Source organism: Crotalus tigris, unplaced genomic scaffold (genome assembly GCF_016545835.1).
Source record: "Crotalus tigris isolate CLP2741 ecotype Arizona unplaced genomic scaffold, ASM1654583v1 scf7180000017560.2302168, whole genome shotgun sequence".
Classification (NCBI taxonomy): domain Eukaryota; kingdom Metazoa; phylum Chordata; class Lepidosauria; order Squamata; family Viperidae; genus Crotalus; species Crotalus tigris.
In genome coordinates this window covers 896,067-913,787 of record NW_024096474.1, presented here as the reverse complement: position 1 = coordinate 913,787, position 17,721 = coordinate 896,067, and the positions used below count along the sequence as shown (strand labels likewise).

General features: G+C 40.9%; 1 protein-coding gene across 1 annotated transcript in view; it reads right to left on the bottom strand.

The window, feature by feature from the left end:
* Positions 1-1,659: 1,659 nt before the first annotated feature.
* Positions 1,660-17,721, bottom strand: part of TNN (tenascin N) — a 90,947-nt gene continuing 74,885 nt past the window's right edge. Inside the window, exons 13-15 of the mRNA XM_039348537.1 lie at positions 15,367-15,534; positions 13,909-14,072; positions 1,660-2,079 (exon numbers count right to left, since the gene is read on the bottom strand). Coding sequence (XP_039204471.1) covers positions 1,933-2,079; positions 13,909-14,072; positions 15,367-15,534 — 479 coding nt within the window. The 3' untranslated portion in view covers positions 1,660-1,932. The remainder of the gene's footprint in view (positions 2,080-13,908; positions 14,073-15,366; positions 15,535-17,721) is intronic.

The following is a 17,721-nucleotide window of genomic DNA, read 5'->3' as shown; positions in this document are numbered from 1 at the left end:
GACCAAAGTGCAACTGCACCCTTGTGCACGCAAAGGAGAAACTGGGGAAAAGAATCTTCTCCCACCAACTCGCCATCCCACCACTGGCTGGGGGTCTTGCCACCATCCACCCATCCTCTCCTTGTGATTGGACAGCGTGCCCGGGAGGTTGAGAGAGGCCAGATAAAAAGACAGATCGGGCCATAATTTGACGACCCCAAGCTACAGCTTTGGTGGCTCTGTAGGCAGAGCTGCAAAATTCTCTTCTCTAACAGAGAACTTTGCAGGTCTGTCTACCGAGCCACCAAAGCAGCAGGTGGAGTGCTGGAGACTCAGGGAGGGAGGGTGCTGAAGTGGGCGGCCAGGCCATTGGCAAGAGCAATGTGTCTGAGCAGAAAGCGGCCTCAGAACAAGTGGGGCAGGAAAGGAAAGAAATCCTCGCTCCCCCCAGAAATTGCCTTTCTTTCCTTACCTGACTCTCAGCCCCGTGCCATTTCTCCTTCACGATCCATCACCCGCTGCCACGTGCAAGGAAACAAAGGAAGGTTTTTTTGGGGAGGGGAAGGTCAATCAATTCCAACTTTGCGATCTTTCATGAGAAGTTGGAATTGATTGATTGACCTTTCCCCCCCCACAAAAAATTTCCTTTGTTCCCTTGCACACAGCAGCGGTGGCAGATTGTGAAGGAGAAATGGCACAGGACTAGGAGTCAGGTAAGGAAAGAAAGGCAGTTTCTGAAGGAGTGAGGATTTCTTTCCTTACTTGCCCCACTTGTCTGAGGCCGCTTTCTGCTCAGACACGTTGCTCTTGCCAATGGCCCGACCGCCCACTTCAGCACCCACCCTCTCCAAGCCTCCATGCTCCACCTGATGCTTTGGTCGGCCTGCCAGCCCCTATCTCAAAATCCTGGCCACCGCCGCCCAGCAGGGCCACCCCAGGGCTGCAGGGGCTGGCCTGACATGGGAAGGGCACACATCCTACCCTCTCACCACCATGCAGGGTAAGGTTGCCATGCCTGCCCCCACCCAGATGCCCTCGCCTCCCCCAAGCATTTTTTTTACTAACCTGCCTTTCAGCTGCATTCCGTTTCTCTATTCGCTTCTCAGCCTTCGCCGTGTGTTTGTGGGACTATCGGTAAAAAAAAGTTCCATCAGACTTTCTAACTTCTTGAGATCTTGTGAGAAGTTAGAAAGTCTGATGGAACTTTTTTTTTTTTACCAATAGTTCCACAAACATGCGGCGAAGGCTGAGAAGTGTACAGAGAAACAGGATGCAGCTGAATGGCAGGTTAGTAAAAAAAATGCTTAGGGGAGGTGGGGGCGGGGGCGGCAACCTTACCCTGCGTGGTGGTGAGAGGGTGGGGTGCATGGCCTTCCCATGCCAGGCCAGCATTGTATTGATGCAGGTTGCTCATGGACGGGACTGAAGGCCTAGGACTGGGGCAACGGTGCGCGTGCCCACAAAGAAGGCTCTGCATGCCACCTGTGGCACGCGTGCCATAAGTTCGCCACCACGGCCCTAGTCTGCCTGGCCTTGGGTTCTCAAAACTTGTGAAGGTAACTGAGTAGCATAAGCCATCTCGCTGTCAAGAATAGAGGGATAATGAAGACTGGATCAACTTTAGCAGTTTCAAGCAGCCATTATGGTCACAGGGAGCTTTAATGGTCACAGGGAGTTTAACCAGCACCAGCACCACCACCACTTGAGAATATAACAGAGAATGTGGGGCTTTTTTTCTACAAATTCATAATGCAGATACATAATGCAAATACAGATGCAGTGCGTATTTTGTTGTGTTATCAACAAATTAAACCCGAAAATATTTCTAAGGAAGGGTTGAAATAACTGATGTGATTATATTTATATTAAAATGTGCACCAAAGGCCTGACACACTATTACATGATCATGCATTGCTGTGTGTGGTTAGCAAACACAGCACTTCCAACAGACTTTTAAACTCTAGTCTCCTTCCTCTTCTTAGCCACAGATCTCCGTTTTCTACTCAAGACTGCCTCAAAGCTACGTGAACGTGGACGGATCTTCATTTCAGTGTAAGGGATAGAATATAAATGGCCTTTCCATGGCTCCCAGTTAATTCCCTGGAAAGGGGAAAAAATAGGACATTAGAGAGCTTGTTAGATCAAGCTTTTCAATTTATAAACAAATGTGCAAAACCTTATTCGTAGCAATAATACAAAATTATATATCAATATTCAACTATTAGGGCTTTGTGGTTTTTGCATATGAACTTTGTGTAAAAAAATCTTTTAAGACAGACTGCTAAATTGTCTCATTTGATCCAGTAACAACTATAATTACATGGTACTTCACATAAATTACTTTGTGATTAAGGATGTGCTGCCCTTCCACCAGTATCAGTATCCCTTAATGAAGCAGCATCTTTGCTTGGACTCACGGTCATACAGTCCCAGGAAAGAACACATTTGAGATAGGTGGATAAAAATGGCAAATCCAATCTGGTTGACTGTACAATGAACCATAATAATAACACTCAAATGCATATGAAGGCCATCACAAGCTAAAAAATATGATTTCATTTTTGTATACATAATAGTAGAACCTTCACAATCTGAGCATCTTAACCTTCAGTATCTTCTAACAAGTGACACGCAGGGATCAAACTGAAAAAGCTTGACTGTCAACTACCATACATGATATTACAGGCATCTTTTTGACTTTGAGGGATAAAAGTCATGATTGAAATGCAGCAAACAAAGGAAATATGGTTTAGTGACCAAGATGTTATATAGACTATGATGGAAGAAGTCAGCTTTGAAAATTTGGGATAACCCAAAGAAATACAATAAGGATACGGCTTGGTTAAAAGAGGTGGAGGCAAATAAAACAGAAGTTGAAATGAAAGAACTAGTAATAACAACAAAAATGGTAGAAAAAAGAGCAAAGAAAATCAAAAATTGGTCAGCACCAGGTGAAGATGAACTGCATGGGTTTTGGTTGAAACATCTAACTGTTATACACCCACTCATTGCCAAACAGTTCAACAATATACTACAAGGAGGAGAAATTGAAAAGTGGCTAACAACTGGGAAAACCTACCTAATAATGAAAAATCCAGCAAAAGGGGCAACACCAGGTAACTACAGGCCAATTACCTGCTTACCAACAACTTTCAAATTACTAAGTGGTGTAGTAGCTGATGCAGTGCAACAGCATCTAGTTGAAAACAATCTCTTTCCACCTGAGCAGAAAGGAAATCGCCCCAATAGCAGAGGAACAAAAGATCAACTCCTAATAGACAAAATGATCTTGGAAAACTGCAAGAGAAGGAAGACCAACCTGAATGTGGCATGGATTGACTACAAAAAGGCATTTGACTCTCTGCCACATGATTGGATAATAAAGTGCCTAGAAATAACAGGAGTCAGTAGAAACATCAGAAAATTTGTGCAAAGATCGATGGCACAATGGAAGACACAGTTGCAGATCAATGGTGAGAAGCTGGGAGAGGTTAATATCAAGAGAGGAATATTTCAAGGAGATTCATTATCACCATTACTATTTGTTATTGCACTGTTTCCTCTGTCAACAATACTGAATAACTCAGGACATGGCTATCAAACATCAAAAACATCTGCCAGACTATCCCACCTCCTTTACATGGATGATCTGAAGCTGTATGGAAAAACATCATCTGAAATAGAATCACTGTTCAACACTGTCCGTATATATAGCCAAGATATTGTAATGGAGTTTGGCTTGGACAAATGTGCCACACTTACTATCAACAAGGAAAAATAATGAAAACTGAAGGAATCAAGATGCCCCACGAAAATAACATTAAGAGTCTGGATGAGGAAGAGTACTACAAATACTTGGGTATCCTTCAAGCTGACAACATCAAGCACACTGAAGTCAAGAAAAAGATTAGAGGTGAATACATCAAGAGAGTGAAGAAGATCTTAAAGTCCAAACTCAATGGAGGAAATACCATAAAGGCAATCAACACCTGGGCAATTCCAGTCATTAGGTACACAGCTGGAATAGTGGACTGGACTCAAGCAGAACTAAAAGCAATGGATAGGCAGACCAGAAAAATAATGACAATGAATCATGCCCTTCATCCACGCAGTGACATTGATAGACTTTATCTACCAAGGCAAATAGGTGGGCGTGGAATGCTACAAGTACATCAGATGGTTGAAGAAGAAAAAATGGCTTTGGAAGAATATCTGAAGAACAATGATGAAGATGCACTGAAATTAGTATATCAGGAAGGCTTACTGACTACTGGAGAGACCAAACTGGCCTACAAGAAAGACCAAATGAAGAACAGAATAGAGGCATGGGAAGACAAAGAACTACATGGCCAATACATTAAAAAAATAGCTGAGAAAGCAGATAATAATAAAACCTGGCAATGGCTAAGAGCAGGAAAATTGAAGAAAGAGACTGAGGGACTAATTCTGGCTGCACAAGACCAAGCCTTAAGGACAAATGCATACAAAGTCAAAATTGAGAAGACAGCAACAGACAGTAAGTGCCGCCTATGCAAAGAAGCTGAAGAAACAGTGGACCACTTGGTAAGCTGTTGCAAGAAGATTGCACAAACTGATTACAAGCAGCGGCATGACAAAGTAGCAACAATGGTGCATTGGAAGATCTGCAAAAAATATCATTTGCCTGTAAGCAAAAACTGGTGGGATCATAAATAGAGAAAAATCATAGAAAATGATAAAATTAAACTTCTCTGGGACTTCAGAATTCAAACAGACAAGCACCTGCAACATAACACCCCAGACTTAACAATTGTCGATAAAAAGACAAAAAGTCTGGATAGTGGACGTGGCAGTGCTGGAGATAGCAGAATAGAAGAGAAAGAACTGAGAAGATAACAAAATACAAAGACCTACAAATAGAAATAGAAAGACTGTGGCAAAAGCAAGCAAGGGTAGTACCAATAGTCATAGGCTCCTTGGGTGCAATCCCAAAACAACTGGAGCACCACTTGAACACCATTGGCATTGACAAATTCGCTATTAGTCAATTGCAAAAGGCTGCCTTATTAGGAACTGCTTCCATCCTGCGACGATATCTGTAATACCATCAAACATCCACATCTGCCTATCCCAGGTCCTGGGTAAGGACTCGATAGGTAGACAAAATGCCAAATCCAGTCTGAACATCTGGCTGACTGTGCGATGATCAATAATAATAATAATAATAATAATAATAATAATAATAATAATAATAATAATAATCCCCCAGTGAGGCACTACCTTGACGTGGTTGTGGGGCTTGTGTACTCTGAGGAAGATGAGAGCTATGCCAGAGGTTCAACCATACTGGACAGGTCTCATCAGAGGAGTCAGACAAAGAGTGTCTCTCCCATAAAAAATATGGTGAGACGTAAATTTCAGAATGCCATACCGGCTCGGACGTCGCCCGGGTTAACAAGGTCCGCGCTAGATATTGGAGTTCCTGGATATCTGGTGAAAAATGGGTTACAGGACTCAGGACTGTTGGCTGAGCAACCAGGGCCAGCAGCTGCAGAACTACTGGAAGAAAAGGTGTTTACCCGTCGCAGATACACAGTGATGGAAAACAAAGAAATAATGATCTGTTACTACAGATCAAGTCCAACAAGACGAGGATATCTAAAACGAATGCACGAATTCTGGAAAGAACAACATCCAGAATCAGAAATAACAGAACAGAGACTAGCAGATCAACGCCGATTTATAACACGAAATAAAGTATTTACAGAAACAGAATTGGACGAACTGCAAAGGTTTACCCAGGGCAAAGAAATCAAAGCCTTACAAGAAGTAATTCAGAATGTAGAGGCAAACCAGGGGGAGTTGGCAGTGAAAGAATCCAGTAGAGATATACAACTGTTCTCATTTGGAAACCAGGCACCTCTTCCTCAGGAAGAACAAAACCCTCTAACTAAAGAAATAAAAGAATTGAAACAAAGAATAATTGAGCATCTAGAACAGCACAAAAACAACAGAATAAGGCTGCCTGCATTGAAGCTTGTTCCAAAGAAACAGCTAGCACAAGCATTAAAAGATGCAAATACTGCAATAGCAAGTATAAGCACCAATTCACTGCAAGAAACAAACCAACTAATGTACAGCACAGCTGCAGTTATAACAGAATACCTGGGATGTAAAATCAACAAAAAAGAAAAACAAACAAACAGTGCACCAGAAAAATGGAAGGTTAGACTAGAAAATAAGATCAGCAAGTTAAGATCACATGCAAGCAAGCTAGAACAGATGAAAGAAAAGAAGCTGAAGAACAAGAAGACCAAAGAATACCTAATCAAGAAATACCACTTAGAAACAAGGAAGATCAAGGAAGCACTGGAAATAATAAAGCAACAAATAACAGCTATAGCCAGGAAAATCAGTAGATATGAAGCTCGAATTGCAAACTATAGGCAGAACCTCCAATTTCAATCCAATCAGAAACGTTTCTACCAATCCATCAATGGAGAAACTGCAAGGAATCAGTCAGTACCTGACAAGGAAGAAACAGTGCAGTTCTGGAAGCAGATATGGGATAACCCAAAGAAATACAACAAGGATGCGGCTTGGTTAAAAGAGGTGGATGCAAATAAAACAGAAGTTGAAATGAAAGAACTAGTAATAACAACAAAAATGGTAGAAAAAAGAGCAAAGAAAATCAAAAATTGGTCAGCACCAGGTGAAGATGAACTGCATGGGTTTTGGTTGAAACATCTAACTGTTATACACCCACTCATTGCCAAGCAGTTCAACAATATACTACAAGGAGGAGAAATTGAAAAGTGGCTAACAACTGGGAAAACCTACCTAATAATGAAAAATCCAGCAAAAGGGGCAACACCAGGTAACTACAGGCCAATTACCTGCTTACCAACAACTTTCAAATTACTAACTGGTGTGGTAGCTGATGCAGTACAACAGCATCTAGTTGAAAACAATCTCTTTCCACCTGAGCAGAAAGGAAACCGCCCCAATAGCAGAGGAACAAAAGATCAACTCCTAATAGACAAAATGATCTTGGAAAACTGCAAGAGAAGGAAGACCAACCTGAATGTGGCATGGATTGACTACAAAAAGGCATTTGACTCTCTGCCACATGATTGGATAATCAAGTGCCTAGAAATAACAGGAGTCAGTAGAAACATCAGAAAATTTGTGCAAAGATCGATGGCACAATGGAAGACACAGTTGCAGATCAATGGTGAAAGCTGGGAGAGGTTAATATCAAGAGAGGAATATTTCAAGGAGATTCATTATCACCATTACTATTTGTTATTGCACTGTTTCCTCTGTCAACAATACTGAATAACTCAGGACATGGCTATCAAACATCAAAAACATCTGCCAGACTATCCCACCTCCTTTACATGGATGATCTGAAGCTGTATGGAAAAACATCATCTGAAATAGAATCGCTGCTCAACACTGTCCGTATATATAGCCAAGATATTGTAATGGAGTTTGGCTTGGACAAATGTGCCACACTTACTATCAAACAAGGAAAAATAGTGAAAACTGAAGGAATCAAGATGCCCCACGAAAATAACATTAAGAGTCTGGATGAGGAAGAGTACTACAAATACTTGGGTATCCTTCAAGCTGACAACATCAAGCACACTGAAGTCAAGAAAAAGATTAGAGGTGAATACATCAAGAGAGTGAAGAAGATCTTAAAATCCAAACTCAATGGAGGAAATACCATAAAGGCAATCAACACCTGGGCAATCCCAGTCATTAGGTACACAGCTGGAATAGTGGACTGGACTCAAGCAGAACTAAAAGCAATGGATAGGCAGACCAGAAAAATAATGACAATGAATCATGCCCTTCATCCACGCAGTGACATTGATAGACTTTATCTACCAAGGCAAATAGGTGGGCGTGGAATGCTACAAGTACATCAGATGGTTGAAGAAGAAAAAATGGCTTTGGAAGAATATCTGAAGAACAATGATGAAGATGCACTGAAATTAGTATATCAGGAAGGCTTACTAACTACTGGAGAGACCAAACTGGCCTACAAGAAAGACCAAATGAAGAACAGAATAGAGGCATGGGAAGACAAAGCACTACATGGCCAATACATGAAAAAAATAGCTGGGAAAGCAGATAATAATAAAACCTGGCAATGGCTAAGAGCAGGAAAATTGAAGAAAGAGACCGAGGGACTAATTCTGGCTGCACAAGACCAAGCCTTAAGGACAAATGCATACAAAGTCAAAATTGAGAAGACAGCAACAGACAGTAAGTGCCGCCTATGCAAAGAAGCTGAAGAAACAGTGGACCACTTGGTAAGCTGTTGCAAGAAGATTGCACAGACTGATTACAAGCAGCGGCATGACAAAGTAGCAACAATGGTGCATTGGAAGATCTGCAAAAAATATCATTTGCCTGTAAGCAAAAACTGGTGGGATCATAAAATAGAGAAAGTCATAGAAAATGATAAAATTAAACTGCTCTGGGACTTCAGAATTCAAACAGACAAGCACCTGCAACATAACACCCCAGACTTAACAATTGTCGATAAGAAAGACAAAAAAGTCTGGATAGTGGACGTGGCAGTGCCTGGAGATAGCAGAATAGAAGAGAAAGAACTGGAGAAGATAACAAAATACAAAGACCTACAAATAGAAATAGAAAGACTGTGGCAAAAGCAAGCAAGGGTAGTACCAATAGTCATAGGCTCCTTGGGTGCAATCCCAAAACAACTGGAGCACCACTTGAACACCATTGGCATTGACAAATTTGCTATTAGTCAATTGCAAAAGGCGGCCTTATTAGGAACTGCTTCCATCCTGCGACGATACCTGTAATACCATCAAACATCCACATCTGCCTATCCCAGGTCCTGGGTAAGGACTCGATAGGTAGACAAAATGCCAAATCCAGGCTGAACATCTGGCTGACTGTGCGATGAATGATAATAATAATAATAATAAAAGGTTCTCCAGTGAGGCACTACCTTGACGTGGTTGTGGGGCTTCTGTACTCTGAGGAAGATGAGAGCTATGCCAGAGGTTCAACCATACTGGACAGATCTCATCAGAGGACTCAGACAAAGAGCACTGAAGTCAAGAAAAAGATTAGGGGTGAATACATCAAGAGAGTGAAGAAGATCTTAAAGTCCAAACTCAATGGAGGAAATACCATAAAAGCAATCAACACCTGGGCAATTTCAGTCATTAGATACACAGCTGGAATAGTGGACTGGACTCAAACAGAACTAAAAGCAATGGATAGGAAGACCAGAAAAATAATGACAATGAATCATGCCCTTCATCCACGGAGTGACATTGACAGACTTTATCTACTAAGGCAAATAGGTGGGCGTGGAATGCTACAAGTACATCAGATGGTTGAAGAACAAAAAATGGCTTTGGAAGAGTATCTGAAGAACAATGATGACGATGCACTGAAATTAGTATATCAGGAAGGCTTACTGACTACTGGAGAGACCAAACTGGCCTACAAGAAAGACCAAATGAAGAACAGAATAGAGGCATGGGAAGACAAAGCACTACATGGCCAATACATTAAAAAAATAGCTGGGAAAGCAGATAATAACAAGACCTGGCAATGGCTAAGAGCAGGAAAATTGAAGAAAGAGACCGAGGGACTAATTCTGGCTGCACAAGACCAAGCCTTAAGGACAAATGCATATAAAGTCAAAATTGAGAAGACAGCAACAGACAGTAAGTGCCGCCTATGCAAAGAAGCTGAAGAAACAGTGGACCACCTGGTAAGCTGTTGCAAGAAGATTGCACAGACTGACTACAAGCAGCGGCATGACAAAGTAGCAACAATGGTGCATTGGAAGATCTGCAAAAAATATCATTTGCCTGTAAGCAAAAACTGGTGGGATCATAAAATAGAGAAAGTCATAGAAAATGATAAAATTAAACTGCTCTGGGACTTCAGAATTCAAACAGACAAGCACCTGCAACATAACACCCCAGACTTAACAATTGTCGATAAGAAAGACAAAAAAGTCTGGATAGTGGACGTGGCAGTGCCTGGAGACAGCAGAATAGAAGAGAAAGAACTGGAGAAGATAACAAAATACAAAGACCTACAAATAGAAATAGAAAGACTGTGGCAAAAGCAAGCAAGGGTAGTACCAATAGTAATAGGCTCCTTGGGTGCAATCCCAAAACAACTGGAACACCACTTGAATACCATTGGCATTGACAAATTCGGCCTTACTAGGAACTGCTTCCATCCTGCGACGATATCTGTAATACCATCAAACATCCACATCTGCCTATCCCAGGTCCTGGGTAAGGACTCAATAGGTAGACAAAATGCTAAATCCAGTCTGAACATCCAGCTGACAGTGCGATGATCCATAAAAAGGTCATCTAGTCCAATCCCCTGCTCAGGCAGGAAACCCTATACCATTTCAGACAAATGGCTGTCCAGTCTCCTTAAAAACTGCCAGTGTTGGAGCATTCACCACTTCTGGAGGCAGGTTGTTCCATTGGTTAATTGTTCTAACTGTCAGGAAGTTTCTCCTTAGTTCTAGGTTGCTTCTCTCTTTGTGTTATGTCCTGAGCCTGTGCAAGCAGGCTCGGGGCATTGCAAACAGTCCCGGGCAGGTGCAAGTTGCCCGGGACCAGACAGGCTGTCGCCAGTACTTGTGCGCATGCGCAAGTGCTGGCGCGCCAAAAGTTGCAGATTGACCCGGGAATGGCCTATATAAGAGGCCAAGAGTTTTGGGCGTTGTCGGCGTCTTGTACCGTGTATGCTGAACTGAATAAAGAAGTTTCCTGAGAACTACAACTGCTTCTCGTGTCTTGCCATTTCGCGAAGGACGCAACACCTTGATTAGTTTCCATCCGTTGCTTCTTGTCCTGCCTTCAGGCGCCTTGGAAAATAGTTTGACCCACTCTTCTTTGTTTAGCTCCTGAGATATTGGAACACTGCTATTATGTTCCCCCCTCGTCCTTCTCTTCATTAAACCAGATATACCCAATTCCAGCAGCCTTTCCTTATATGCTTTAGCCTCCAGTCCCCTAATCATCTTTGTTGCTCTTCTCTGTACACTTTCTAGAGTCTCATATTTAAGTGATTGTCCACTAAGACTCCGAGGTCCCTCTCACAGAAGTATCTCAACAAACTGAAGTATCTGAAACAAATGAAGATCACTAGACTGGAAAGGTCTGGTTTGAATGTAATTAAAAAGTGTGACATAATAGCTAAAAGCATTAATGTACTTGAGATGGGATTAACAGAAGCAGAGTGTTCACTCAGAATATTTTTGTTTGGTTTTAATCAGGACATATTTGAGATGCTGTATCTACTTCTGAACACATTTTAAAAAGAACTTTTATAAAATAGAATATTTCTAGAAAAAAGCAACCAGGATGGTAAAAGAGCTGAAAATAAAGGAATGGAATTAAACCTACTGATGAAACAACTGAAATATTTTACAGAGTCCTATATTTTAGCAAAAAAATATAATTGCTAACAGACCCAATCTCTTGCTTCAGAAGAACAAAGTTTACAACAATGGACAGAAATCAAAAGGAGGTCGATTTCATAATGTTATAAGAAACTTTCTAACAGGCAGTCCTTGACATACAACAGTTCATTTAATGACCATTCAAAGTTACAATGGCACTAAAAATGTGACTTATGACCATTTTTCACAGTTATGACCTTTGCAGCATACCCATGATCATGTGACCAAAATTCAGATGCTTAGCAACCAGTTCATATTTATGATAATTGCAGTGTCCCAGTATCATGTGATTACCTTTTACCTTAGTTTCTAAAATGGCAGCGCCTGGATCGACTGTGGCTGCATTGGCTCTCGAAGGTGAAAAGTTTTTGGAGGGATATAAGGGATATAGACCACATGATCAGGAAGGCTTTAATGTATTAGAGCAATGTGGTGGGACTAATATAACATCCGACCGACAATCTTGGTATGGCAAGTTTTTAGCTGTTTCGGAACTGTTGGTGAGACCATTAAAAGTTGTTTGCGTTGTTTGAAATTGTTCTGCCGGCAGCAAGATCTGACTGCTAGCACAGTGGCAGATTCTATTGCAGATCAGGGCTGTTTCCAAAGGAGGCAGATGAGGAGAAGTCCCTGGGCTTATGGAGCAAAGGAACTGGATGAGGCTATCGGCAGGCCCAGAGGAAGAGAGAGAGGCTTTTGGAGGAGTTGGTGGCGGTGTCACCGTACTCCAGGGGCAAAAAGAACAAGGCCTCTTTAAGGAAAAGGTGGAAGAGTCAGGATCAGAAAAAGGAAAGGAGATGAGATTATTGTGCAGGAATACAAGCTAATTTGAGGGCTAATCCACATAGAGCTCCCTTTCCATCTGTCCTGTTTGCCATCGTTCACTCCCTAGAGACTAAAATGGACAATCTGAAACTTGAGCCACGAACAAGTAGTGTATATCTTAGGTGGTGACCCTTTGAGAGCTGTACCCTACGAAATTTCATTTTGATGTTTGCCGATTGGTGTACATTCAAAGTGACAATAAAGTTGTTATTGTTGTTGTTGTTATTTTGCGGCCTTCTGTCAATTAAAGTCAATGGGGAAGCCTGATTCACTTAACAGCTGGTTACTAACTTATCAACTACAGTGATCCACTTAACAACTGTGGCAAGAAAGGTTGTGACATGAGGCAAAACTCACTTAACAAATATCTCACTTAGCAAAAGAAATTTTGGGCTCAATTGTAGACGTAAATCGAGAACTACCTGTAGTAGATTTCACAATGAAAAGACTGACTGGATCAATGGTTTCTTAGCAACTTAAACCTTAGCAACTTTAAGATGTGCGGATTTCAACTCTCAGAATTCCCTAATCAGCATGCCGGGTGGGAAATTCTGGAAATTGAAGTCGAGATGTCTTTTAAGTTGTCAAGGTTTGTGAAACAATGGACTAGATGACTTTTAAGGCACCTTCAGAGTTTATGAGCTTCAATAATAGAAACCTCATTTCCCCAATAAATGTGTATATGTATAAATTATATATGCTAATCAAGAAGCAATCTCCTTCCACAGTCTACAGGAAAACTGCTATTCTTTTATTAAATAGTTATTGAATGTGTATAAATATTACAGTTGTTTTTTTTAAATTAAATTTGTATACATATCATCCATACAAATGAAAACAGATCTGAAAAAGTGTTTTATTTTTAAATCTTAATTTATTAGCCATTTTAAAAGGGCATTCCCTCCTATGTAAAAAAAAAATGGAGGAATGACCGTTAAGATATTGTTAGCTATCTACACATTTATTTTAATGGAAAAAACCTTTACAATATTTTTAGAATCTGCTACCAAATTATCGCAAGCAGTGAAGTTTGTTAAATAGAGTCATTGATTCTTTTTTTAAAAAATTGCAAAAAGTTTGCAGCCTTAGAAATAAGGATTCTTTGTATTATTTCAAAATCAAGCAATAGTAGATAAGTTCTCCTTTCCTTTCATAATAATGATTAAGATGGTCTATGGCAGTGGTTCTCAACCTGTGGGTCGGGACCCCATTTGGGGTCGAACGACCATTTCACTGGGGTCGCCAAACAACGCAGTCCGCCATTTTTTTTCCCTTTTCCTTAGATGTGCTACTCCCTTTTATTCTGTTGGCTTTTGAAAGCCAATAGAATAGACTCTCTTGAATAGAGTCTAATTCTATTGGCTTTCAAAAGCCAATAGGAATTGTCCAGGCTGGCTCTGCCCTGCTGAGCCCGCCAAAAGTCCCATTCTGCAAACGGTGCTGCACCAGTTGAGTAGTCCTAGACTTACGACCGGTTGAGTAGTCCTTGACTTACGACCAGTTGGGGGTCACGGCATTAAAAAGGTTGAGAACCACTGGTCTATGGCTATCACAGGGAGAAGTATTAACAGTAATTTGTGTATTCTTGAAATGGGTCACATGTAATCTAGACAGATATATACCAGACTCACCTCACTGTGCTTCTGTTCTCCATACTTCCCATTGAGATTAGCCAGGTGGCAGTTCTTATACCACCAGCCACCATGGTGTGTTATCGCGCAGTTGGTGATAGCTATATCATTATCCTTGTCCAAAGTTGTAAATTTCCTACCATTATGATAAGTCATGGCATCCCCTTAGGAGAGAAAGGGAGCATTAGAACCGAAGACATGTCCTGAGTGGGTAGAAATACAGTTAAATGCCTTTCGATGCCTCCACACACAGACACAGACACATGCAGACTAGATATAAAATCTTGCCCAAGCATAATTCAATATCAGTTAATCCTGAGTTTCTCAGTGCATTGCCCTTAACCAGCAGTCACCTCTCTTGCTGCCCTCAGGCTCTAATCAAGATTTTTTTCCAATTTGTATTATTAAGAATAATTAACCAAGAAGATGAGCAATGTACCAGGTTGGCATCTTTATACAGAATACCTATAAATATACATACACATCTTAAGTTGAATGGTGCTAACAGGGAATGGCTTAGCCTCAAAATGTGTCTCAGCACCAAGTTCCTTTTCTCCACTTGATGTCATCAACCAAGCTACATGAAAGTTTTTCCCAATCTTTAAAATTACTGGAAAGTAACTAACTGCAGCCCTTTATCAAGGCAATAAAAAAACAGTATGCCTTCAGCAGAATTTCTCAGCTTCAGAAATTGGCTTTTCTTTGTCAGATTCCTTTTTTCCTTTCCTGATTTCTGAGAAATTTGACACTGGATAAAATTTCAAAAGGTGTTTTTATTTTTATTTTTTTTGTACACTGTCTGCTTTGAACCAGAGAAGGGAATGGACAGGAGTGGGGAAGAAGAGGGAGCCAAAAAGGGTGTGTGCACGTTTGTGAGTAAAGGAATGTAAATACATTTCTTGACCTTGGCTAAACTATTTTCTTTCTGAGTGAAAATATTATGGTTTCAAATATATTGATTTGCTTATTGTTGTTCAAACTCTGAAACTGCTTTTGATTTCCAGGCAGACAAAAGGAAGTACAGTATAGATATTTCCCAGATAAGTTTGTTCTGTGATTGATCTGTAATTTTTCTTAATTATATTAAATGGAATAGGAGACACCATCGTATCATGTAAGCAGCATGAAAGAACATGCTGCTGAATGGTGAATGTTTGGTGTACATTTTTTAAAAAAAATAATTTTGTGGCTGGGCTTTCTCATTTGTGCACGCATAATCCCCTTATGGAAGTTACTTGCTAAAGCATCCCTGATATACAACATTTCCGAAGTGCCCTTGAATATAAGTTCAGGAAGCCCTGAAAAATTGGTTGCTACTCAGATAGATGTGAGATTTTGCTTTTTCACTATTTGTTTCCACTTCTCCCTCTAATATCGCTCCATTTGTTTTTTTTTTATTTAATTTTTTTATTTGAAATTTAATAAAGTTTTATTTAAAAAAATAAAAGAAATATTTACCAGCATTGCCTCTGTAGTTTCCCAAAGACAGCTTGTATCGATCTCTGCTGGAACCCACCTGGAAGAAGTCATAGGTGGCATAGGCTGACTCATTGTGAGTCCGTAAATCTACCCTCAGCTCATAGGGAAGGCGGGCAGACCTGGTGAGGTTATTCAATTTTTCTAGGCCTGCAAGAAACATTCCAGAATCAAATTTAAGGTAGGCTGTCAAACAAACTTGTCAGACCTGTCCCAGCTTGGGCATTCAGGAAAGAAAGACTCTTGACTCCATTTGTAGTGAAAGATATATTTTTACTAATGTCAAGTGCAAAGCCAGATCTGAGGATTTCCCATTTAGTTCCGGTAATTTTCTCTTCTCCCAAGCTCTTCCCATCTTGATCATCTTGGAGGTGTCCAAAAAGTTCAACTAAGCTGTTTTTGGTAACAGGCTCCACATTTTGGAACCTCTTTGGCCCACACTCCGCATTCCATTCCCAAGCTTGTGTCTTTAAATCTCTCATCCTGTCATCCCCCCTCCCTGTATTGCTTTCTCTTTCCTCTCCCCTTTTATGGCAGGATGCCATCGAAGCAAAACAGGGATGAAGAGATGCAATGGCAGACCTGACAAAACTATTATAGTCAAGGCATTTTTAAGTCAAGAAGAATTCTTCCATAAGAAATGGAGTTATTTGTATAGAATAAACAAATATTATACAATCATTTCACTCATGTCACTTTACTCCAGTTCATTAATAGAAATACTTCAATTTCCCATTCTAGGAATGTGTGTATGTGTGTGCGTGCGTGCATGCATGCACACATTTGTGTGTGTGTGAGAGAGAGAGAGAGAGAGAGTGTGTGTGTGAGTGAATGAGTGAGAACACAGAGAGAGAGAAGATATTAACTCTTCCAAGTACATAATAAAACTGGTTTATCATTTATATATCCCTTTATCTGCTCTCTAGCAAAGTTTATGATGGAATACAGATGCCATTTAGTAATAGGAAACTTTAAAAACTACAAACTGAACATTAAAGCAACGTCATGCCCAAGCCCAGAGATGACACAGCAAAATCCTATCAAGTTCAGTCCTTTATTTGCTTACTCCCAATAGACAGAGTCTTGCCAAACTAAAGCTATAAACATCTACTAGATATATCTTGAGGGATTCTAGGCTATGGCTAACCTGAACCTTTTCCTCTCTGGGTTCGAACTCTGCATTGTCAAAACTCTCCCTCACTGCTCCTGTAGGGGCACATTCCATCACAGTCCATCACCCCCACTCTATTCCCAGTAGCTAATAATTTTCAAGCAAACTTATGACTCTCTATAGCATGGGTGTCAAACTTGCCATGTCACGTGAAGTATCGCGATGTATCACGACTCTTTTTGCATTGCCGGCAATGAAGTGGGCACAGCTTCAGTATGATGAAACCAGCCTGTGGGCCAGCAGTTTGACACCCCTGCTCTATAGCATTGCAAAACATGATCTGAGGTGCTGGGTCCTTACATACTGTACAACCAGATAGTACTAAATGCAATGTTATTGTTGTTTTTAAATAAAACTCTTAGAATCTGAGCCTACTTTGGCACACTATAGGCATTCTTCCAGCCTTTTTATTATGATTGACTTACAGTCAGAATCAAGCTCGGAATTTTTGTCATAAGTCATTGTAATTGTTAAGTTGGTCACCATATAACCTGATTTGATTTTACAACTGGTTTTACAAGACCAGTGAATACATGGCTGTTAGGTGAAGCACATAGTTGTTAAACAAATCCAGCATATCCAATGAGTACTTTTTGTTATTTTCTGTCAAAAAATGAGACAAGTCACAAATCATGGTCACTGTTGTATCCTGAGCCTGCAAAAGCAGGCTCGGGACATTGCAATGGTCCCGGGCTGTTGCAAGCTGCCCGGGACCAGACTAAATGGCGCCAGCCTGCGCGCATGTGCAAGGCGCGAAAGCGCGCCATCTCATGTAACCTTTTTGCCCGGGGATTCTATTTAGAGTCAGAGAGGCCTGCGTGCCTCTGAGTTGTGTCGGAGAGAGCTGAAGAAGAATAAAGCTGTTGTTATCTACAGAATGTGTGCTCTTCTTTCGCCATTGACTCGAGGACTTAACACTGGTGACGAGGATGGGATGGCTTGCAAGCTGAAAGAAGAAGACTTGTAAGATTTACCCAAGGAGTCCTTGAGAAAAGGAAGACAGCGTTAAACTCAGCATCTGGTCTGCCAGTACAGCGTCGCTGGAGGTAAGCTGGCTGACAGACCCCTTCCTAGAAGTAGAAGCAAGGATGGCGAAGATAGGGCGGTTGTCCAAATTCAACGTTTACTCACCCAGAAAGATGGGAGTCTTATGTCGCTAGAGTAGA